Source organism: Cetorhinus maximus, chromosome 27 (assembly GCF_964194155.1).
Source record: "Cetorhinus maximus chromosome 27, sCetMax3.hap1.1, whole genome shotgun sequence".
NCBI lineage: Eukaryota > Metazoa > Chordata > Chondrichthyes > Lamniformes > Cetorhinidae > Cetorhinus > Cetorhinus maximus.
In genome coordinates, this window is record NC_135905.1 from 17,632,006 (window position 1) to 17,656,284 (window position 24,279).

General features: G+C 41.2%; 1 protein-coding gene across 5 annotated transcripts in view; it reads right to left on the minus strand.

Moving 5' to 3' along the window:
• Nucleotides 1-24,279, minus strand: part of kcnma1a (potassium large conductance calcium-activated channel, subfamily M, alpha member 1a) — a 779,423-nt gene that overhangs the window by 158,746 nt on the left and 596,398 nt on the right. For all 5 annotated transcript variants that reach the window (XM_078530812.1, XM_078530811.1, XM_078530810.1 and 2 more), the window contains exons 15-16: nt 10,725-10,834; nt 2,656-2,724 (exon numbers count right to left, since the gene is read on the minus strand). In XM_078530812.1, the coding sequence (XP_078386938.1) occupies nt 2,656-2,724; nt 10,725-10,834 (179 nt within the window). The remainder of the gene's footprint in view (nt 1-2,655; nt 2,725-10,724; nt 10,835-24,279) is intronic.

Here is a 24,279-nt window from a genome sequence, read left to right on the forward strand (position 1 = left end):
TGAAGGATCCCAACTGAACATTAACGTACCTTGCCTCTTTTAGCTGATTGAGCTGCTGTGCTTCCCCAACATTTTCTTAAATAAAGTGCCTTAAGATGCACTTGTTACCCGATTACTCCAAATTTAGGCTTTACAAAAGTTTCTGTAACATGGAATGTAATCAATCATATTTTTAATGGAAGAGAGTGGACAGGAAATGTATTTTACATTAGGCTGGCATATAACATTGGACACATAATGACAGTGAAAGGCTTATTAGACTTGCTAATTAGTATTGGTTGATACATAGTTCTTCATGTGAGCAGTTCATTATGTCTTACTGGTGTTTGATGTGTGCAATATTGAAGGTTAATATCACATTTAAATGAAATTAAGATCAGTTACCAGTTCAAATGCCAAACAATGCTATCCTAGAAAGTTATCAAGTTCTTCAATTGGATATCTTTGAGATTATCTTTTAATAATAAAGGTTGCGTTCACTTGCGCATTGTGAACCTTTCATTACTGGCAGTGTTAAGTGCATTCATATTCTGTCAGTTCAATGAACAGTTTAAGAACTGTACACTACAGACCCTATTATGACCCTGTTTGCAGAGAATTGGATCTAACATGAACATGAGACACTAATTTGACCTCATCTACTGCCTTTGAAGACCTGATGCCTTGGGAGCAGGAGTTGGTCCTTAGCTGAGAAGACAATACTGAATGGACTGGCCAGATCTAGTCACGTGTTTGCTTCGGTATAGTTTAGCACACTTTAGGTAGTTTTTAACTAGTAACATACAGCTAGCATGATTATTTCAATCAGTTTTACATGATCAGTTGCTGCGCAGGCAATATATCCAATTTGAAGGAGCTATTAGAATGATTGTCTTCAATTTAACACCTAATACATATCCACAGCTGTGAATGGATATGTAATCTTAGTTCTTGAGAATTTACAGTGTATATTACTGCTAATTGGGATTAGCATCGAGTCAATAATGTTTGCTTAATGCAAATAAGTGGATTAAAGAACAGTTTGCTTAACATGAGGCTTCCATTAAGTGGCTTCTACTGTGTTAATGAGTTTAAATCAGCATCATTTATCCCTTTCACATTTAACGGCAACTATATCTGAAATGCATTCACCTTATGAGATATATAATTCCTTGTTTCCATTTCAAATCTAATGTTACGTGGAAATATGCCTGAACTGACTCTGAATGGTGTAAACTGGCACTGGATGGGATGGGTTATGCTCACAGAGTACTTAACTGCTGCCTATGGCCAGTGGCGATTATCCCATTCCAATACTGACTAATGAGCAAGAACTTTCTGATCATGCATCACATAACCTTCAAAGATGTCAATAATGCCTGGACAGCACTTCACCATCAATCAAGGTGCCAGCAGGGACTAAATAAGTATCTGTAGGAAGTAACTTTGAAATGTAGGGGCACTTCTGATAAAAATTGTGGTAAATTTGAAGAATGTTAACATTTGACTTTAAAGAATTAACCTTTCTCAGCTCTGTTATAATAATTTTATTGAAAGACATGTTTTACTAACAGTGTACTGTCAGAAAGGTCATGATATTCTCACTGGAAATAACTGGAATCAGCACCGCCTTGGAACTACATTTTATATTGGTTGCAATGATAAAAGGACACTACTGTCAGCCTTTTAATATTCCTCTTCCCCGAATGCAAATCAGTGGTAGGCAGTTCCCTAATCACCACTGGAGCTCTGACCCATTCTCAGTTCTTTGTAAGTTATTACCTCCTGCAGGAAATCAGATTATTTCAAAACTGATTGAAATAATCATGCTAGCTGTATGTTACTAGTTAAAAACTACCTAAAGTGTGCTAAACTATACTGAAGTAAACACGTGACTAGATCTGGCCAGTCCATTCAGTATTGTCTTCTCAGCTAAGGACCAACTCCTGCTCCCAAGGCATCAGGTCTTCAAAGGCAATAATAAATAATTATTGAATTATTTCATTCGATAATATAAAATAAGCAGAATCCGTCATTGGCGAGCCAGTGACACAGTTGGTGTGACTTCTTTATCTACTTCAGGTTCTTAAGGCACATTTGTCAGGCATTTCAAAAGGTGGAAAAAGACTAATTGTGATATACTTTTGTAAAAATAATGATATGATTTAATATCTGCCTGTTATGTATCAGTTCATACGTGTTGCATCAAATGAGATGGCGTAACAAGTGAACCATGTAGGATGATATTGATACAGCCAACAAATTTGACATTCACTGACTTTTGAAGAAATATTTAGATATTTGATGTCCTTTTAGTTAACATTCCTTGCAGTGCTCATGAGCACAAGTGGGAAGAGCCAATCCCTCAGTGAGGTAAGGAGACACACCAGCAGAGCTATAGATCAGAGTAATTATTTCAATTGTACAGCTTCTTTTTAGTCTTTCTTCAACTCCACCGTTGACTCTGCAACCAACATGGCAATGGAATAAAAGGTATTAACTGGCTTTTAATCAGATTTAAACTGCCAATGTGAAATGGAGTTGGAAGATGCTGAGTTTGTAGGAACAACTGAATGTCTTTGTCAACATTTAGTATTCTCTTGACAGTTTGGTCAATTAGGAAGACTTGTGATGCAATTGATACTCACAATTCACAAGAAAGGCTGTGGTACTCACCTGCTTTCCCTTGTATCCGATTTGTATTCTATGGCTAACAGTAACAGCTTCAGCTTTACAAAACACAGCCTGCGTATGGAAGGCAAAGAACCAGTTACCTCACATGGTTACATCTCTAGCAGGTAAACCATTTCACAAATAAAGTATATTCTCTGTCAGTAGGTCATATTCTCGATATGGGGAATCATTCTGAGCTTAGACAAATTTGTAAAAGTTGTAAAAATAGTTGGAAGAGTATGATCAAAAAAGAACAACCTTAGGAAGCTTCCTGACTCATTGGACAACAGGATTGTAACATGTGGATGCTCAGATTATTCTTCTACTCTCCCTGGAGTTGGTAGAGGATGGATGATGTCATGGATGGGAGGGGGATATGGATCAGGAAGGAGAGTGTGGCATATTCAGGAACTACAAAGCCTTTCTGCTGTCAAATCTCCAAAATGTTTTCTCCAAATTTTCCTTAGTAATGTGGGGAAAGCTTTTCTGAAAACAGGCCCCTGAAGGAAATATACACGTGTCAAGTGAAAGAAGCTCTGCCACATTGTTCAACTCTCCGTTGTAACTGGTCTTGGTACAGATCAATCCAGCTTAAAATGTGATTTTATCCCAGAGCCATATAAAGTAGATCTTGTCAGTATCAATGATTGGACAGTCTAGAGAATCTACCTCAGGGCCAAGCTGCATTATTTGACCATCATGTCCAAACCAGGGCATACCAGAAATTCAGAATTATACTTAATGTTACACCCAATAACAGTTTAATTTGATTTCTTCAAATCCAGACAATTGCAAATCATGTTCACAAAGCAGTCTGTCGTAAGTGCATTTGTATTAACTCTATGCCCAGTAAACCGCAACTATCTTCTTAATAGAGAATGAATCAAAATATAAGAGGATCATCCATATAATTTCTGATTGTGTACAACAACTTACTTATCAATTAACACACATGAAGTGTCAAGTAAGAAAATATTTCCAGCTCTGGTCCTATCATCCATCACTTTGCTCTCCTAATTATAGTACATTTACTTAGAAAAAAGTCTGAAAATCAATTTTTATTAGTTGTACGATCATTATTAATTAAGCAATAAATATTGAACCCAAGTATGAAGAAAAATCAGTGTAAAATTAAATTTATAATACTTTTGTCACTAATATGTTTACAGCTGAACCTACACAAGTATTTATTTTGTGTGGTATAAACTGGACTAAATGGAAATTGAAATAAAGCTCAATGGACAACTAATCATCAACTTAAATTGGAAGTCGATCATAATTATTAATCATTCTGAAATTTTAACAGTCATTGACTGTCTTAAAGTCTTTAAACATGGCTACAGTATTAAGGTACATAGGAACAAGAGCAAGCCATTCAGGTCCTCAAGCTTGTTCCGGCATTAATTATATCATGGCTGATCAGTATCTCAACGCCATTTACCTTGCTTTGACACGTATCCTTTCATACCCTTACCAAATAAAAATCTGTCAATCTCAGTATTGAAGATTTCAATTGACCAAACATCAACAACCTTTTGCAAGAGAATTTTCCATATTTCCACTACTCTTGGTGTGAAAAAGTGCTTTCTGATTTCACCCTTGTATGACCTCTCTGCTTTTAAGATTGTGCCTCCATGTTACGGAATTCCCCTACCCGAAAAAATATCTTCTATCTACACCATTGACTCCTTTTGTCATGTTAAACACCTCAATTAGATAACCCCTTAACCTTCTAAACCTTATAAATCAAATGTATGCACTTGTACTCATAACTTAGTATTTTTAGATCAGGTAATATTAATAAATGTCAGTTTGTCGTTTGGTACTATTATACTTGAGTATTGCTGAAAAAGGAGACATGTACAAGCTTTTTGTTTTGCACTCATCAGGATATTTCGTAAGAATACCAATATAAGGGGAAAACATTGGGTTTAATACAAATATAAATTGTTGTTTCCCCTTATATTGATATTCTTGCGAGTGTCCCGATGAGTGCAAGATGAAAAACTTAGACATGTCGCTTTTTTGAGCAATACTAAATGTCAATTTATTGCTAGTAGATAACAATATGGAATAAAATTCTCTGTCACTACTTGCAACAACCAAACACAATAAGCCAGATCCACAGTCAGAAGCAAAGCACAATGCTCATCGCTGACCTTGAAGAAAGCTCCCCACAAAGATCTAGTGATTACTATGGCACGGATTTCCTCTTTCTCAATGTTCCTTACATTCCAACATCAGTTTGCACCCAGCAACAGTGGGGTGAATTTTACAGAGGGATGTATTTTACATGGGAGCGTAGTTTACATGAGGACGCATTGCTTGCCCACCTGGTAGAAAAGTCAGTTGGCAGCTCAATGACTTTAAAAAGCGCTGTCCCGCAGCAATAATACACTGGGGGCAGTCTTAACCAGATTCCACCCCCTCAGAGACAGGAAGGCCCACCCTTGAGAGCTGCCAGCCAACCAGAGTGGCCACTGCAGGAACTTCAAGGGAGTGCTGCGAAGATGATCATGGAAAGCTTTTTGGTCAGGCAAGAATCGGGGACCCTTACGAGGCGGAGTTGGGTTCGAGAGATCGGTGGGGGGAGGCCCAAAGGGGTGGGGTACTGTTTTGGGGAGATTTCCCTCAATGGGTACAGAGTACCCCCTCAGAGGAGGAACCCCCTCTTCCTTCCTGCCATTTACTCCAAGTTGGGAAAGTAGCGGACAGGCCACTTATCTTTCGCTTATCCCGCCCACTATATAATGGTCGTGGAGGCGGAAACAGGACCTCAAGTGGCCTTTAATTGGCAACTTAAGGGCCTCAATAAACCTAAGGATGGGCAGGCTGGCTGACACCATACACCATAATATAGGGAACATCTTGAGGGTGGACGGGAAGGCTGTGAGTTAGCCACACATTTTATTTTACGTGCACCGCCCCCCCACCCCCTCCCCCACAGCCCCCAGCCTTCATATATGTTAGTTGGGGCTGGAAAATTTTGCCCTAGTGATGTCATCAAGCGAGTTAAGCAGCCATTGAAGAACTCTCCCAGGCAGCAAAATCAGGAAGTTAAAAGCACTGATTATCCTTCACATTTTTATCATTTTACAGAGAGCAAAATAAAGATTGGGACATATAAATGGGGTTACAGTAGAAACTTAAATATCATAAAAGAACTTTAAAAGTTATTCTAAACCTATGGAATTTTTATCATAATGGAGACATTTGATATTCCACAAATATAAAATTAGTTTTTTCAGAGCCAGTGAGATTGTTCATTAGCAATTATGAATTCAGTACACCATTAAAAAACCAGTTGCACCTCACTGAACAAGACATTACTTATCAAGGATTTTTACAGTCAGACCAAGTGTAAAAGTGGAAGCTCACATCAATTCAAGGAATTTCAAAGGATTTTCGTCTGCTGGTATGGGGATGACATATTGGCATAGATAGAAGATTGGCCAGCTAACAGGAAGCAGGGAGTTGGCATAAATGGATCTTTTTCTGGTTGGCAGGATATGACAAGTGATACGCCATAGGGATCAGTGCTGGGGCCTCAACTTTTCACAATTTATATAAATGACTTGGATGAAGGAATGGTTGCTAAATTTGCTGATGACATAAAGATAGGTAGGAAAGTAAATTGTGAAGAGGACATAAGCAGATTACAAAGTGACATAGATTGGCTAAGTGAGTGGGCAAAGATCTGGCAAATAGAGTATAATGAGAGCAAATGTGAAATCGTTCATTTTGGCAGAAGAATAAAAAAGCTTATTATTTAAATGGAGAGAGATTGCAGAGCTCTGAGATTCAGAGGGATGTCTGGGTGTCCTAGTGTATGAATCACAAAAGGCTAGTATGCAGGTACAGCAAGTAATTAGGAAAGCTAATAGAATGTTATCATTATTGTGAGGGAAATTGATTACAAAAGTAGGGAGGTTATGCTTCAGTTGTACAGGGCACTGGTGAGACTACATCTGTATTGTGTACAGTACTGGTCTCCTTATTTAAGAAAAGATGTAAGTACGTTAGAAACAGTTCAGAGAAGGTTTACTAGACTAATACCAGGAATGGGTGGGTTGTCTTATGAGGAAAGGAAAGGTTGGACAGGTTAGGCTCGTATCCCCTGGAGTTTAGAAGAGTAAGAGGCGACTTGATTGAAGTCTTTATGGCCCTGAGGGGTCTTGACAGGGTGGATGTGGAGAGGATGTTTCCTCTTGTGGGAAAATCTAGAACTTGGGGTCACTGTTTAAAAATAAAAGTCGCTGATTTAAGGCAGAGATGAGGAGAAATTGTTTCTCTCAGAGGGTTGAGTGTCTTTGGAATTCTCTTCCTCAAAAGGCGGTGGAAGCAGAGTCTTTGAATATTTTTAAGACAGAGCTACATAGATTCTTGGTTAACAAGGGGGTGAAAGGTTATCGGGCTGGCAGGAATGTGGGGTTGAGGTTACAATCAGATCAGCCACGATCTTATTGAATGGCAGAGCAGGCTCGAGGGACCAAGTGGCCTACTCCTGCTCCTAATTCATATGCTGGAACTTAGCAACAGCACTCCCTGTGGAGAAGCAGGGAATCACTGACTGCAGCTTCTGGAGTTCCGGATTTAACTACGCATGTCTGGGTGCAAGATGTTGCTGTCAGTTTCACAGTTGTAATTACGGTGAATGCTGTAGTTTCACCATCATTACAACTGCAAAATCCAGGCCATTAAGTTTTACAGTAAAAGAATCTGGAAATAACTCCAAGCGGTCCTACAGTTTTAAAGCAAGTTATCCAACCAAATATTTCAGAATGTCCGGCACAGAATCCACATCGTACAATCTCAATGATTCTTCATCCAATGATTTGAAAATAATCAGCTCCAGTGCTTATATTTTAGAACTTTTCATCTGTTTAATGATATCTTGGTCTTTCCTAACATGATTCTATAAAACAGCTGTATTTACAGTAATGTTAACATGGATTAATTTGTGCAACAATATACAAGGGGACATATTGATTATCATAGGGCTTAATTAAAGAGAATTGGATAGCATTATCCATCTAACACTAGCAAGGACATGAGAACGTGAATAATGAGGTCTCTTTAATTTAAACTAGAAAACAGGATAATTGAGTCTCTAGGCAAAACCTATGTGTCAAGTGAAGATTTTTAGGCGATTCCTAAATCTCATTAGAACATCTGCATTCATTGATCATCACTTCCTTGTGGCACTGCATCATTAGTCGACAATAACAACCCCTCCTTGTTTAAATCTCATTAACCCCATGAGAACAGATGATGCGAGTTTTCCAAGCAGCCATTACCATGACAAGGCGACTGTTGTTTGGTATATGAACATGACTCTTGTAATAAAGTAATCTGCTTCTCCCGAGGGGAAATCCAAAATCTGAACTGTAATTACCATACTAAGACATTAACTGCTTTCATACACTCTACTTACATTGGGAAGCCCAATCCAATTCCATTTGTTGAGCTCAATTGAATTTGATTTCTTCTTCACATTCATGGTTATCTTTGCCCTGACCTAGGGCATGCCTTGCACATCACTGAAATACCTACCCATCACTTCTGATGACATATTTGGAAGAATCATCATCAATTAGTCTATTTATACTAGGCACTATACACAGCTGTCTGCTTTGGAACCCAGATTTATTTTAATTGTGCATCTTAACTCTCCACAGCGGGTTGAATGGGGTTTCTTACATTCCTGTTCCAACATTAAATTTCATTAACCTTTCCAAATAGAAAAATAATACCTTATATTAGGTGACAAGTTGATGCTCCATGCTATTTTTGAGGAGGTCAAGAAGATAGCTGTACATTTTTCTTCCAGTAACATTTGGCAGTTACTAGGAGATTCACGAAGGAGGTTGACTCAACCTTACAACCTTTGCAACCCAGTTCAGATTAGGCACATCATACAAAGCACAATGAGACCTATACTTAACAATGTGAGTAGCATATCAGTATACCAACATACCATGCTACTAAACCACAATGTGGAGGATACAAACTACCTCCTATTTTAGAACATTACCCTTTGTGAGTAACTGGGATATGTAGAAATTCTCAGTACTGCTGTGTTCTCCTTATAAATGGTTTTTCACTGCTGTTTTATGAAGGATTACTTCAACATTTTTGAGTGAATCAGTGTAGTTAACTTGACAGATAGTAGTTATTGGAACCAAGCAGGAAAGTGTGATGGATAATTTTTTTGCATCTTGCAAATAGCTCATTCTCAGATTAAATGTATAGGCTGTCACATTTAATGTGTGACTGTTATTCACAGGACTTTTAATTATATGTACTAATGGATACGGAACAGTAATTGCCAGAGAGGAGAAAGTAGTCAGAACAGTACTAGGCAGGAGAGAGAACAGCAAAGGTGGGGAGGGAAGGGGGCTGATGAGCAGTGGAACTGACATTGAGCAGAGAGATAATAGCAAGAGGAGGTAGACATGGGGCAGGATTTTACAGTCCCTCCTGCCCGGTGGGATATTACAGTCCCGCCGAACGGAATGGAGATTTAAATGGCTCGCCGCATCCGCCGGGGGGAGACACAATGTGGCGGGGCCATAAAATCCTGGCCATAGAAGACACAGAGTGGTAAGGGGAGAAGGAGTAGGAGCTTTATTGGGTAAGGAACAGATAATGACAGGACCCAACACCAAGCGGAAGAGAGTGATGGAAGCAGCACTGAGAAATGATGAATCGGGTGGGGGGGGGGGGGGGGGGGGTGGCAAAGTCTTTAGATAAGGATTGAAATGAAGCTAAGAGGGTCTGATATGGAACTTGAAAATTGTCTGGTAGCGCAACCAGGAAACAGGTCTGCCTGACATAAAAATATTGCCCTCTGTCTCTCTTTAACCTAATCATTTTGGTCAATTCTGTTTGTTCTTAACAGGACAATGAATCCAAGAATCGAGAATAGATAATGTTCTCACTTTAGGCATTCTGGGTCAAATAGAGCTTGGTGAGATTCAGAGCTCTAATTTACACCAGCAATATGCCTTAGCCCCATTCTCAGCATAGTGTGACATCTTTATTTCACACATAAGGCATTCTCACAACTTTGGGGTAAGACTGCCAATTTCAAGAAGGCAGCTCACCACCACCTTCTTGATGGCAACTAGGGATGGGCAATAAATGCTGGCCTAGCCAGCGAAGCCCACATCCCATGAATGAATGAATTTTTAAAAATGACAATAGAGAGCATAGTTCTGTGTACACAGTTAAAACTGGGCTGAAACAGTCTAAACTCAATTCACATTCACCTCTCCCAGCCAGCAGACAGAGAAGATTTTAATCCATTTGTCTGAGCAAGCCTTGAATTTGGGTCTCAGTGGTGAAGGATAATGCTTCACTTACTGAACCATCTGATCTCCATATTGCTTATTTTCTCTCATCTACCCAGTTCTACATTAAATGAGCACATAACCTTGTCACTAGAGTACTGAGTGATTCTATAGCACTGTCCCTACTTCTGAATTTGTCCTGACATGTCCAGTCCAAACTTCAAGTTAGGGCAAATCTGGAGATCAAAGTTTCTACATTTCACATTGAATTAACAGGAAAATGTGGAGCTGTGCAGACGTAAGGGTCTGTCTTGAATCAGACAACAGCAGCTTAAATTTTTATTGCGCTCTATATGCAAGGAGGTGTCTTAAACCCCTTTCCAGGGTGATGCATAGCCAGATGTTGAGTGGGAGAAGGTATACATCCAGAGTTGAAGATGAGAGCCATAAGCAAGTGTATGAAGGCAGGTAGGAAGAAGAGATACTGAAACTGCCAGCTCCAACAGCCAGGAGTAAAAAGGCTAAAGTAATGGTTATGGCTGGTGGTCAATGTTGAGACTGTAGGGTATACACAGGGACACAAGTGCTGCTCATGTAAATGAGGCTTGGGAAAAAATCCAAGGTGTGCACAGGAATTCTTGGATCAAATACTTTGCACAACTGAAAAAGTTGATAAGAGTGTTCTGTCAGTCACTGCATTTAGAGGGGTTAGTCAGGGCTTACTAATGAGTTTAAAGCGAGTGTTGGAGATAATTGTCAAAAATGCTCTTATTTACTTACTCACAAACTGCAGGAAATGACAAGCCTATGAAGGCACTGGACAGATACTCTGTGTACATCTCATTTGCTACCCCTTCTAGGTAGTACTTCTGCCAGGTATCCTCCTCAATCTAGAATGGAAAGAGAAATGGAATGTTGACATCTCATTTAAGGAAAATCAAAGTTTGGATTTTACTCAACCATCTCTATACAGGTCAATGCTGTATTTCCAATGGTGACATCTGGGTTTGAATTTTGCTTGGATTGACAAAATGAAAGTTCTACTAAAGAAATTAGATTAAGCAGTCGAGGTTTTCACAAAAGTAGCCATCATGGTGAAGTAACAGGATGCCACAAAAATTAGATTAGGAATGTTACATTGGTCCTGTCGGAGGCATTCATTCTGCCTACATAACAATCACTACCTGCTGAACAGTAAGTCAAGGTGTGAGATATTGGCAGGCGTTTGTGGTACTGTAATAATACACTAGAAAAATGCAGACTGCCCTTTTCTTTCTTAGGTTAAGGTTCAAGCACATTGATAGACAATGCAGCTTCCATCTTCACCACACCAGGACAAATCCATCTTAATGCTCATGTGGAGGGGAACATCCTTACCTTGGCAAGCACAAAATATTCCACAAATGACCTCAAGAAGAATAAACAACATCATAAGCTGACTAGGTTCAAGGGGGGCTATCACTTGTATATTAGATGGCCATCCACTAACACTCATTCCAATTCTACTCCAAATATTAACACCAAAGTTCCTGTGGCTCGGTCACCAGTTTTCTGTCCAAATCGTGTTATTTCTCTTTTGTGTCACTGATAGTACAATGCAGGGTTATTCTGTCAAGTTAATGAAAGCTCAACCAAAGACCCGGTTGTGTTTTGGTCTTGCAGACAAAGCTATTTCCCCTAAATTTTCGTCTGAGACGTGACCACAGCTGGTTTTTTTTGTCCAAAATGGTGGCATTTAATCCAGCCTTTATAAACATGCCCTTCCAGATTAGAACCATTCTCATTTTTCACTCTGTTGCCAAGGCCTCTCTCAACTAAATCTCACTAACGAGTAATTTTAAATTGCAAACTTGTGATTAGGTCATTGAAAATGCATTGTTTCTCATTATTTTATGACAGTAGAAATGGATGAGGGAGAGAAATTACATATTTTATTTTTGAAAGAGATTCAATATTAGAAAATGAAACCTGAACGACTATAACCTTGGCTACCCTCCAAGCCTGCTCAACAGAGACTTTGCTATAAGGAGCCATGGGCTCAAATTTGCGGCACGGGATGTTGGTACAGCAGCTCTCTGCCACTAAGCCTCCTGGAGGCTCTTCCTTCCAAATTTAGTTATCTTTTGAATAGAGCAAGGAGCAGCTGAGAAAGGAGGCAGCATCACATCTCAGGAGTTAAATAATCTCCACAAGCCATATCTCTTTGCTGGGAAAATTTAAAAAAAAGCTAAACATGGATATATTTTGCCAGCTATTTTGTAAGGTCTTTAGATGCTGCTATGACACTCACCATTTCATAATGGATGGGAAGATGATCAGCTCCCAGCTTTCTGCCAACACCTGACGACTTGAGTACTGGGAAGTGTGTGGCATTGTTTCTTATACCAAAGAAAAGTGCCTCTGTTCTATCTAACACCTCTCCATTCCACAAGGCTGAAATCAGACTTTATTATCTGATACTCATGGGGAAGGTGTCTGAAGTAGCGTGCAAGTGAGCCAACAAAATGTATTGCCAACCAACCCCATTTATCTCAGAAAAAGAATTGCTGGGAAAGAAAAATAAGCATATGTCTTCCACTCTCAGTTAATTATAATCATCTGGAAAGTTCCAGAATATTTCATTGTACTAAGTGGAAATAGAATGCCAGCAAGTTCAAATTAGAGCTGGCTTCTGTACAACATGGGAAGGAGGGGGGTGGGGTGTGGGGGTGGGGGAGATGGGAAACTCTTTCGACAAAGTTAGTCACACTCACCAACTGGACGCATGAAGAGAAAAATCACTGGTCCATTGGTCTCCCAGGACACAATTGGAAAACTACATCTGATAAACCAACACAACAGTGGGACTAGGACATGGGTGGTTAAACTGTTCAAACATCGTGGGATCAGAATGTTAATATGGTTCAAAATTTTGGTACAATTTTCAAGACTTTTAAAAAAAAAAAGCATGTCAACTTTTTCTATCTGGTGCTTTTAAATGACACAAATAACACTCATTGTGTTTGATGTCACCCCATGCCTTGTCATACTTCACAAACAATTTTAAACCTGTCGCACATAACTGTGCAGTAAGACCCAGAAGTTACCAATGCCATCACCCAGTGGACTCTGTCTCTGTAGTGCTGACCAACATAATACTGCTCAACAGAGGACCCACCAAAACATATACCAATGGGCAGGTGTGTAATGTGCACAGTTGCTTAAACTCACTGTTTAATTTTCTCTTGTCTCCAATCATCTCATGCAACCTTTCTTACTCGACACCATCTTAGATTACTACTATAGTTAGTGGTCCTGTGAACTTTCCTCACTTGTTCCTTCTCATTTCCAAAGATGCCATCCAACATGCTCTTTCCTCCCTTCCACGTCCTCACTGTGTTGAAACTATGGGCAGAATCGTCCGGTCCCATTGGTGGTGGGCATCATGGCAGTTGTGAGCGGACAATAAGGCTAGAAGGCCAAAAATCGGTTTTACACCATTGTGAAACCACGTTGCGATCGCCCGCTCTACCCGTCAATGGCGGACCCTGTTTCCCACCACCGCACATCGGGAACCTCATTTCAATACTTCAGCATCTCATGATAAGCCCTGCTCGCCAGAATCATCCTCCCCACACTGGATCATCCGGGCACGTCGGTGTGATTGCACGCCGATGTACTTCTCAACTGTACTTAAGTGATGTGCACCAGGTGAGCTGCCCTTCACTCGGGAATTCGAGGTTTGTTTGCCTACTTTGCTTCTGACAGCACTCACGATCATCAGCTCCAGGCTTCGCAGGTAGCACCACATCACTTTTAGGGGGGCTCACGGACAGGTCTCTACCGACCAGATCAGCTGTAAGGTGGGTTTGGCTTTTCAATTGCTGCAGGGCTAGGGCTTACTTGGGGAAGGGGAGAAGTGGCCTCAGGTAAGGGAAGAGGCTGCAGGGCAAGGGGCAAGGGCTGTACTGGGGAAGGGGATATCCCAGGATGTGCGCAGAGGCACATGTTGATCTGTGCACGTGGCCTCAAGGTGGTGAGGGCTGAGGAGGCAGCCTCCAGAGGAGATGAGGCCAGATGGAGATGTGAGGGTGTGTGTGAGAGAGTGAGTGGTGATGTACTTTGAGCTGGCAGTGAGTGAGATGCTAGTGAAGGTGTGATGAGCTTGTGAGTGAGAGAGTTTAGAGTGATTAGATGGTTACTTAACCTGGTGGCAGCTGAGCTCATTCATCCTTTTTCCGCACTGGATGGCTGACCACTTGTATGCAGCGATGGCCCTGACCACCTCTGCCACCTCCTCCGAAGCCGGAGTGGTGAGACTGATGAGCCTCCTGCAGCCAGAGCGGGGGTACAGGACACTGTGGTGGGCCTCCACAGCATCCAGAAGGCATCCCAGGGGTGGGTCACTGAATTGGGGGCTGTACTCTTCTTGGCTTTTGGGGCCATGTCTTCACTGGAGCAGTCCTGGGCTACAAGCATTGAGAATTGTGTGCACGACTGCAGTTTAAATAGGGCACCTGGCCTGAGGAAGCGGTGAGGTAACAGCATGGCGGACAAACTGGAGGCCGCCCGCCAGCGAGATGCTGTCTTTCCTGTGGCTGCATAATTAACGAGGCTGGAAGGGGAGGATACAGCGCGAAAACCCGCCATTGCGGCTGGCAGGTAAAACACCTTTTTTCACACTTGCTACTACACTAGTGCGAATCTGGGACAATTCTGCCCTATGACTCGTTACCTTGTCTCCTACTCCAACTCATCTCAGTTTGAGGTTCTATCAAATAATATGTCTCCTACCTTCATCAATTTTCCTCCTTCCTATATCCTTCAAAATTTTAAAACCTCTCTCAGTTGCAACTTATCCATTGCTGACTTACCTTTTTTTCTCATTTACTCTTCTCAACTTTGGGTGATGTTCTACACTTTGAAGCCTGGCCTTCTCCCTTTTTTTCTTAATTTAAAATTAGAAATTGACTCATGGTTTTGACTGGAATTCAGGATCAAGTTTCTGGGACTATTTCCCATGCTTTCAACCAAAGAAAGAATACATTTGTACAACATCTTTCCTGTCCTCAGATTCTCACAGCCAATTAAATACTTTTCAAATGTAGTCACAATTGTTTTGGATGTAAACAAGGCAAGCCATTTGTGTACAGTAAGTCATGGGAAAGCAAATGAAAAAGAGACAAATTGATCTGTTTTAGTGCTTCAGGTTGTTTTTTAAATGTTGGCTAGGACCCTAGAAGTATTGTGCTTCATTGACAAGTGCTTAAAATGTTCCTGAACAGGCTGGAATACATAATTTGGAAACAATTAAGGAGTTATTTTGGACTTGATTTTTTTTTTTTTAAAACATTCCTCATCAATGGATTAAACCAGAAGAAAGTTGTCACATTAATGAACATTTTGCAGAATGAGGCAGCAATGAAAAGGTCATTATGAATAACTGGCAAGAGTAATGCTAGTGAAAAAATTAATCCAGATGTGCTTAAGAATCTCCGCACGTGAATGATGACGAGCACCCCCAAGTTACATACGCTACCTCGGACACAGCAGCAATAAATGCTTGTTGATGTAGCAGGTCACAGGGATCTTTCCCTAGTAATCAAGTTTGTACGAGCTGCTATGATTATTTATGAGGAGCTAAGTTCTCCAATTTGGAAAAATTAAACTTTGTAGTGATGACGTATATTTTCAGCTTTCAAAATACCATTAATTCGTTCTACAGCCTGCAGAATGAATTTGCAGTGGCTCATGGTGTCTAACTGGCTCCACACTGGAACAGAGACTAGGATTTACCCACTGAGGAATGCGATGAGTTTGGAAGGCAGCTGGTTAGAGGATAATAAAATAGGCATTAATTAGGAATCTGAATTTGACATCTGTACTGAAGTACAGCAAGGGCATTCTCCTGAGCATCCTGGCCAATATGTATCCCTCAACCATAGTACTGAAACAAAATATCTGGTCATTATCACATTGCTGTTTAGGGGACCTTGTTGTGCACAAATTGGCTACCCTGTTTCCCTACCTTGCAACAGTGACTAGACTTCAAAAGTATTTAATGACTGTGAAGTGCTCTGGGATGTCCAGAGGTCTTGAAAGACACCATAAAAATGCAAGTTGCTTCTTTTTTTTCTTTAACACTTCATTATTTTTTTCTGGCGTAATGTTTTGCACTTATTACAGAAATATGACAATTGTTTCTGTCTCTAGGAATTAACAACTTTCAAAGGACAAATGCATTCTAATAAATAATGATATAAATCAAAATGTTGTTAAAAGAAAGTTTTCCCAATCACTCATTATTGGGGGCAGGGGGCAACAAAGAGTGGTATAAAAGTGTGTTCTAAAGTAATAATACAGTACAGAATATATATTACCTTGCAGGCTTCATGGCAGCTGTGCACAAATTGATGGCTCTACATAGCTGGGGGTGGGTACTTGGATGGGTTCAGAGTTGGCAGGCCATGGTGGTCATTCCTAGTCCAGGCGTTCAGGTCACGATGGAAGGTGGAAGGAGCAAAAGAGAAGGGTCTTTTGATAGCATGTGGTCTCTATGGTGGGGGGGGGGGGGGGGGGGGGGGTCAATGGGGTTGGCATCTGTCCAGTCAGGCATCAGCCCAGTAATCTCTTTGGCTAAGGAGGAGCTTGGGATCACTTGATGGTGAGGTGGTGCCCATGCAAAGGAAGTCTATTCCTTGTGGTGCCTATTTCAGCTCCAGGGACAGCTTGTATGTCACTTGAGCTAACTGGAAGATCTCCCACAGTTCAAACTGCTGGCTGGAAACAGCCTGGAGCAAATACAACTGATAGCCATCAACAGTTAGACCACTACATCCTTCCTGTAGCACTAAGTGGCAAGTTATAATTCAGTAAAGCCCACTTCCACTTTAAATCCTCCTGGCAATCTGTCAGCACTCTGTCATGAAGCCGTTTGACAATTAGTGACATCTGATTCACCAATCTAAATCTTTGTTATCCCACTACCCACCAGAGATAAACATTGAACAGCAAGCAGAGGAAAAGGCAGCCAGGGCCTTACAACACTTGTAACGCTCTCCAAATAAATACCTATAAAATATAATCAGACTTCTGGAGCAAATCAAAAAAATCCAAGTGTTTTGCTCTATGGGTGTTTAGTGATACAACCACAGCAATGAGACATGATAATTATCACCAACAGCACTTCTGAATCTGCACTGCAGCAATCTTTTAAAAACTAATGATCGTATATCAGCACAGCTGCTTCTTCCCTCCTGAGAAAGATAATTCATTTGTTTTCACATGTAACAAAACTATGCACTATTACTTTGCCATATCCTGTAACAATCCTCACAGGTTTAGAAACCTCTTTAGCAATTGAGAGTGAATACTTCTTGAAAGTGGGGTTTCATTTATGAATGAACATGGAACTCAGGCAATAATTGTTTTGAAGTGGACTGATTCAGGTGGAAGGTACTGGAGACAGCCGAATTAGGAGCTGGAGAAGGTCTGGGCCTGTACAAATTCACATCCTAAAAGTTTTCTCTAAATGTGGCAGCTATCCGAGTGTAATAGCCGGCTGCTATAAAGCTGGGTGTTGAACGTTCTTCACCTTGTTGGGCAGTGGTTTGGAGCCTTTTCATGATCTAATATAATAGGCTAGCACTTGATGCCTGGTACTCTGGTTGCAGTAGGTGGACACTCAAGTCTTAGGCTATGAGGAACTATGACCAGAATTTTCCAGCCCCGTTGGCATCGGGTGTCATGGTGGGCGAGGGTGAAATAACATTTGGCAAGGCAGCCAAAAATCGGTTTCATGCTGTTGTGAAACCAGTTTGTGATCATCCGCTCTGCCCATCAATGGCAGGCCATGTTTCCTGCCGCTGCATGTTGGGAACCCAATTTCAAAACTTTAGCATCTCATTATAAGCCCTGCTTGCCACAATCATCCCCTCACGCTGAATCATCTGGTGTGATTGCATGCCGCTCTGTTTCACAACTGTACATAAGTGACATGCAACTGGTGAGCTGCACTTTGCTCGAGACTTCGCGAGTTGCTTGCTTTGGACAGCACTAGCAATCATCAGCACCAAACTTTGCATGCAGCACCACATAACTCTTAGTGGGGCTTAAGGGCGGGTCTCTACCTACCTGACCAGCCGTAAGGCAGGGGTGGCTTTTCAATGGGTGCAGGGCTAGGGTTTGCTTGGGGAAGGAGGAGAAGTGGCCTCAGGCAAGGGAAGAGGCTGCTGGGCGAGGGCTGTGCTGGAGAAGGGAGGTATCCCAGGGTGTGTGTGGAGGCACATGTTGACCTGTGCAAGCGGCCTCAAGATGGTGAGGGCTGAGGAGGCAGTCTCCAGAGGAGATGAGGCCAGATGGAGATGTGATGGTGTGTGTGAGAGTGAGTGGTGATGTCCCTTGAGATGCCAGTGAATGTGTGATATCCTTACGATTGCGAGAGTTTAGAGTGATAAGATGATTGCCTCAGCCTGGCGGCATGGATGAGATCATTTATCCGTTTTCTGCACTGGATGGCTGACCTCATGTGCAGCCATTGGTACTGACCACCTCTGTCACTTCCTCCCAAGCCGGAGTGATGAGACTGATGGGCCTCCTGCGGCCAGAGTGGGCAGTAGAGGACATCGCGGCAGGCCTCCATGGTGTCCAGAAGGCGTCCCAGAGGTGTGTCACTAAATGGGGGGGGGGGCTGCACTCTTCTTGGGGCAGAATTTAGCCCTTGTCGGGCAGGTTCAGCAGGGGCGGGTGGGGGCAGTCGGGAAGCCGACCACTGCCCACGATCGGGGCCAGAAGGTGATTTCACACTGACGGGCCAATTAAGGCCCATCCAGCGTGAAACATGAGCAGCAGCGCTCATCGCTGCCTGTGCGGGCGGGGGGAGTGCGAACTTCGCGCACGCGCGCTTGCAAATAATGAAGAATTGAAAAATGTTATAAAACATGTTCCCTCATGTGATTCTGTCACAAGAGCAGGGACATGTTATTAATTAAACTTTAACATTTTTATTTTATTTTTATTTGCTTTTGGAAACCTCATCCTGCGCGTGGACGAGGTTTCCTAAAAAGCACAAAGGCCACTTGGTCTTTTTGCCTGCCTGCCAACCGTAAGGTTGGACGGGCAGCGAAAAATGTAAGTTAACTGAGACTTTAATGGCCTTACCAGGCCTTTTAATTGTCAGCGGGCATGCTGCCGATTCCCTTGCACAACTATTGACCGAAATATCGCGCGACTGCGTGTTGACATCGGGCCACTCGCCAAACGTCAACGTGTGTAATTTTATGCTCGAGCGGGTCGGGTGCGCACCCACCCATTGAGGTAAAAATTTTGCTCTTGGATTTTGGGGGCCATGTCTTCACCAGAGCAGTCCTGGGCAGTGAGGAAGCGGTGAGCTAACAGCATGGTGTGCAAATCAGAGGTCACCCGCCAGTGAGACAGCATGTTTCCTATGGCTGCATAATAAATAAGGCGGGACTGCGATGATACGGTGGGAAAACCCGCCATTGTGGCTGGCGGGTAAAATTAAATTTTGTGCAAATCTGGGACCATTCTGCCCATGTCTCCAAGGTTGTGAGGAAAAGGATTACTTAGAACAAGAACACAAGAAGCTCTGCCCCTCCCAATTGAAACTTAAACTTTATGCTTTCATTGCCTAGATTTCAAAATGTGTAAAGCCAATATCTGAAATTATACAACGACAATTTTGCCATAGTTGAGCTTGCTTGGAACCATTTCAGGGAACTATCTTCACCACGACTCAGACCCGCCTATCATAGAACCACAGAAAAGTTACAGCACAGAAAGAGGACATTCAGCCCATCGTGCCTGCACTGGCCAAACAGAAATTTTTTTTTAAAAACTAGCTGCCCATTTTAATCCCACTTTCCAGCACCTGGTCCGAGGCCTTGCAGGTTACAGCACTTTAGGTGTAGATCCAGGTGCCTTTTAAATGAGTTGAGGGTTTCTGCCTCCACCACCAAACCAGGCAGTGAATTCCAAACACCCACCACTCTCTGGGTGAAGAGGTTTTTCCTCATGTCCCCTCTAATCCTTCTACCAATCAGCTTAAATTTGTGCTGCCTGGCAATTGACCTCTGCCAGAGGAAACAGGGCATCCCTGTCTACTCTTTCTAGCCCCCTTCATAATCTTGTACACCTCAATCAGGTCAGCCATCATCCTTCTCAGTTCCAAGGAAAACAGCCCCAGCCTATCCAATCTTTCCTCATAGTTGCAATTTTCAAGCCCAGGCAACATTCCTGTAAATCTTCTCTGTACTCTCTCCAGTGCAATTATGTCTGTCCTGTAATGTGGCGGCCAGAACTGTACACAAAATTCAGACAATCTAATACAGTTCTACACATTGATACCACCCTTCTTATTACATGCAGTCACATTGGACAAGTAGCGTTAACCATTTCTATTCCCATACAAGTTAAGTACAATGGTGCCTTTTATAAAGGGTTAATAACGCAACCATTTCAAGCAGGAAACTCACAACTGATTGGAAGCTGCAGCCAACACCAATCCATACTTCAGCAACAGCTGAGGTGCAGAGATCACAGCAGTGGTGATTAGCATCATTGTTCATTACACTTGGTGGAAATTTGCATAAGCACCATCACACCTGCCAGAAGTGGTGGCAACTGTACTGGGAAGCTGGTCACGGTATCACATACTTTTGATTAAAGTTTCTATCCCTGCCCCCTTTATTTAATGCAATGTCTACTTTATATTGAAAAGAGTGGGACAAAAGAACACAATCTAAGGGCCTGAAACCCGATGGAACATCCATGAAAGAGTTATGAGTACAGGAGTGTTAACTATCTCACTATTGAAAAGCTGAAGTGCGTGATACAGATTGGTATTTTTTTTGCCAATAAGCCATGAATATTTTTGTGCTGTGACACCTGTGCTAAGACATCAGAGATTTTACAGAGAATGTACAAATCAAACATTAAAAAGATGTGAAGAGTCCAAAACTCAAGTCATGACATCATTGAAGTTTGAATTGCGATTGGAAGGGAGAGAAGAACTTCCATTAAATGGGCATAACAAGTGAAGGAACTGATGAGATGACAGTTACATAAACAGCACTGGGCTTTCAAAATAGCCACTTTGAGTAAAGTTTTTGATTCATATATTGGGCTGTCATTCTCATTCAAATGAAATGACAGGAGTTTACTACATTAGAATGAAATAAAGACAAACTGGGAGCTAATAAATTTGAAGTCCGCGTGTCTTTGTGCGATCATGGATAAAGAAAAGAAACAGCACGTGTGGGGGAGAACTGGTGCCATGGGAATTGTGGCCATTCTGGAAGAGGTGCCAAATTAACTGGAATTTATGATGCTGATTTTTGAAGTTGTGACTGAGGTAATAAATCAATCAGCCATGGAACAGAATCAAAGTCAGAAGTATTTGGTGCAAAGGCAAAAAAAAAAGTGTGCTTCAATTAAAAGTGGTGCACTACAAGAATTCCTGCCATGAACTGAAGGAAAGGCACCTTCTGGCTTCAGGTACATAAGAATTCTCCTCAGACTTGGGTAGATTTATGTGCAGATTAATGTGCTAGGGAAAATGTATTGCTTGAACAATGTCCAAATAAGCTTAATACTGTTTTTAATAATTTGCATGTGTTTTTGGAGTTAGCTTGTACAAGTACTAGCTAAGCAATCCTTTAGACTGGTACTTGACTTTATTTTTAAGCCTGGATTTAATGCAAAATTACTCTGAGAAATGTATGAAAATATTTCAACATGAACACATAATTTAGTGATTTGTCAATGTATTTCTGGCACTTTATCAACTCTGCGTTTAATATGCACCATTTATTTTCAGACTTAATTTTGAAAGATGAAATCAGCACTTGGATTTCGAAATGCTCCATAAACTCCCTTCACACCAAATTCTTGAGTGACAACACAGAACCAAGTGATTGATCATTTTCAGGTTTTCTTAACCCTCGAATGAGATTTTGATTAAAACAAATCATTTTTCATCAACGGATCACCAGGTGATTAGTTATTTCAGCAGAACGTAAGTAAACAAACAGCAGCTGTGATTAATAAAGGCGATGGACAGGATCCAACTTCTTAATTCCCAGACAGGTTCAGTGTTCCTACAGCCAATTGAGGAAGTTTTATTATTCCCCTAATCCCTAAAAGCTTTGGCCTGCACAACTGGTCCTGTTAAAAGCCAAGGCCCTGGAGACTCTGTTATGCCGATTAAAAGCCAGAGGAACAACAGTAAATTATCAAATACACTTTGGAAAAAAATATAAAGTCTATTCTCAACTTGGTGACAGGTATGATGTATGTATGTTTTGAAATGATGTGAAACCTTACCTAAACTAATTACTTCATTCATGTTAACAAAGCACTCCTCAGAGTCTGATAATTAACTAATTCATGCCCAATGCACTGTGGAATGGAACATCAGAAAAAAGTTGCTTTCCCACTAACTAAAAAAAGTTAACATGGCAATTTCTTATATGTACAACACAAATGGCAAGTTTTAATTGCTTATGGCTAAACATGCATACAAAATCTGAGATTTCAAAACAATTCAGGATACGTTGACTGCCGCACCACAATTCATTTTGCACCATATCCAATATCACTGAGAATTTGTCCTTTCATAATGTATAGCAGTTCTAGGAGTTTTAGTGTCCTCTGGGGGCAGAAGATACATTCACCACAGCAGAGCAGATCTGCGCACTTGACCAGTCTCTATTGCATAAATGGGGAGGCAGAACCTCTGGGGTGGTGGCCTATAAGAACCTCCAAACAGCAAGTGGCTTTCATTTTTAACCACCTCCCCAGGACATGAAATGAAAGAATTGTATAACAAACTCTTATGTTCCCTTGAATATATGGACCTTAGCTAATTTAGAAGCTTAAGAGTTTCCAGTAAGTAATTTTACAAGTACCAGTAAAGGAAAGGTTAGTGTCTTAGATTCGGTTTTAGTACAAACAACGGAAAAAAATGAATGTATTCTTTTAAAGTCTATCATCATTTAATTGTTAAGTGGTTGCTTTTCTTTTTCAGGAATGTATACACTGTTACTCTCCACAAATGACAGATATGACCATCTCCAAAGATAGAGCCAACTGCAGCTTGCATACTCTTCTAGCTAGAGCTGGTGGTATCATAGGCTCCCTATGAGCAGCCAAAGTCATTGGTTATACATTTAACTGAGACAATCTCACCAGGGCTTAAAGCTGTGGGCATGGAAAGTGCAAGACACAACTTACCGGTGTATTAAATATTTTTTCAATCATTTATTTTTCTAATTTACAATCTGGCACATACGCAGCATGACTACACTACGCTAGGATAATGTGTTACAAAAAGAAATCATGCCAAAAAAAAAATCATGTTACACAGTTGAGCGTGCAACACATCAGTCATATCAATAATGAGAAACACAAATTTCTTAAAGCAGTTTTGTTGCAGTCGAAAGAAATCATTAATTCTCCCGTTGACTGGCGTTTGGACGTTTTTTTTTTACAAACAGTAAATGGCATCAGAATTATTCAGATAAATAATAGGTTTTTTGTAATTTTTATAGGTCAGTAAAATTTTTACATTCGAGGTGGCAGTCACAATCATTACGAATGAGAGGTGCATGAAGGTCCTTGTACTGACCATTAAAATGAATGCTATCACTTCTGGCCTAATTGCATGACACATAAAAGAGAGCTAATGATCCATCACCATCCACCAAGCCACCCCAAACAACAGAGCTCGACCGCACCCCTTCCCACGCTCCCCCCCCAAAAAAATGGTGAACCAGCAATAACAGTCTACTCTGAAGCCCGTGTCAATGAATTCAAAGTGATTCAATAATTCAATTGTTCAGCATTATATTTCCAATTAACTGTGATACTTAAGTTGCTTGATTTTTATTTGACATTTTGAATTGTTTTAGTAAAAAACATGACTTTGAATTATCAGTATGGTCCAAGAAAAAAGAAAGGCTTGTACTTGTATAGCTCTTTTCATGACCACCGGATATCTCAAAACACTTTACAGCCAAGAAGTACTTTTGAAGTGTAGTTACTGTTCTAATGCAGGAAACGTTGCACTCAGCAAGCTCCCACAAACAGCAATGCAATAATGCCGAGATAATCTGTTTTTTGTGATGTTAACTGAGGGATAAATATTGGCCAGGACACCAGGGATAACTCCCCTGCTTTCCTTCAAAATAGCATCATGGGATCTTTTCCATCCCCCAAGCAGGTGGATGGGGCCTCGGTTTAGCATCTCATTTGGAAGATGGTACCTCCGACAGTGCCATGCTCCCTCGGTTTCTGCACTGGAGTGTCAGTCTTAATTTTTGTGCTCAAGCCCTGGAGT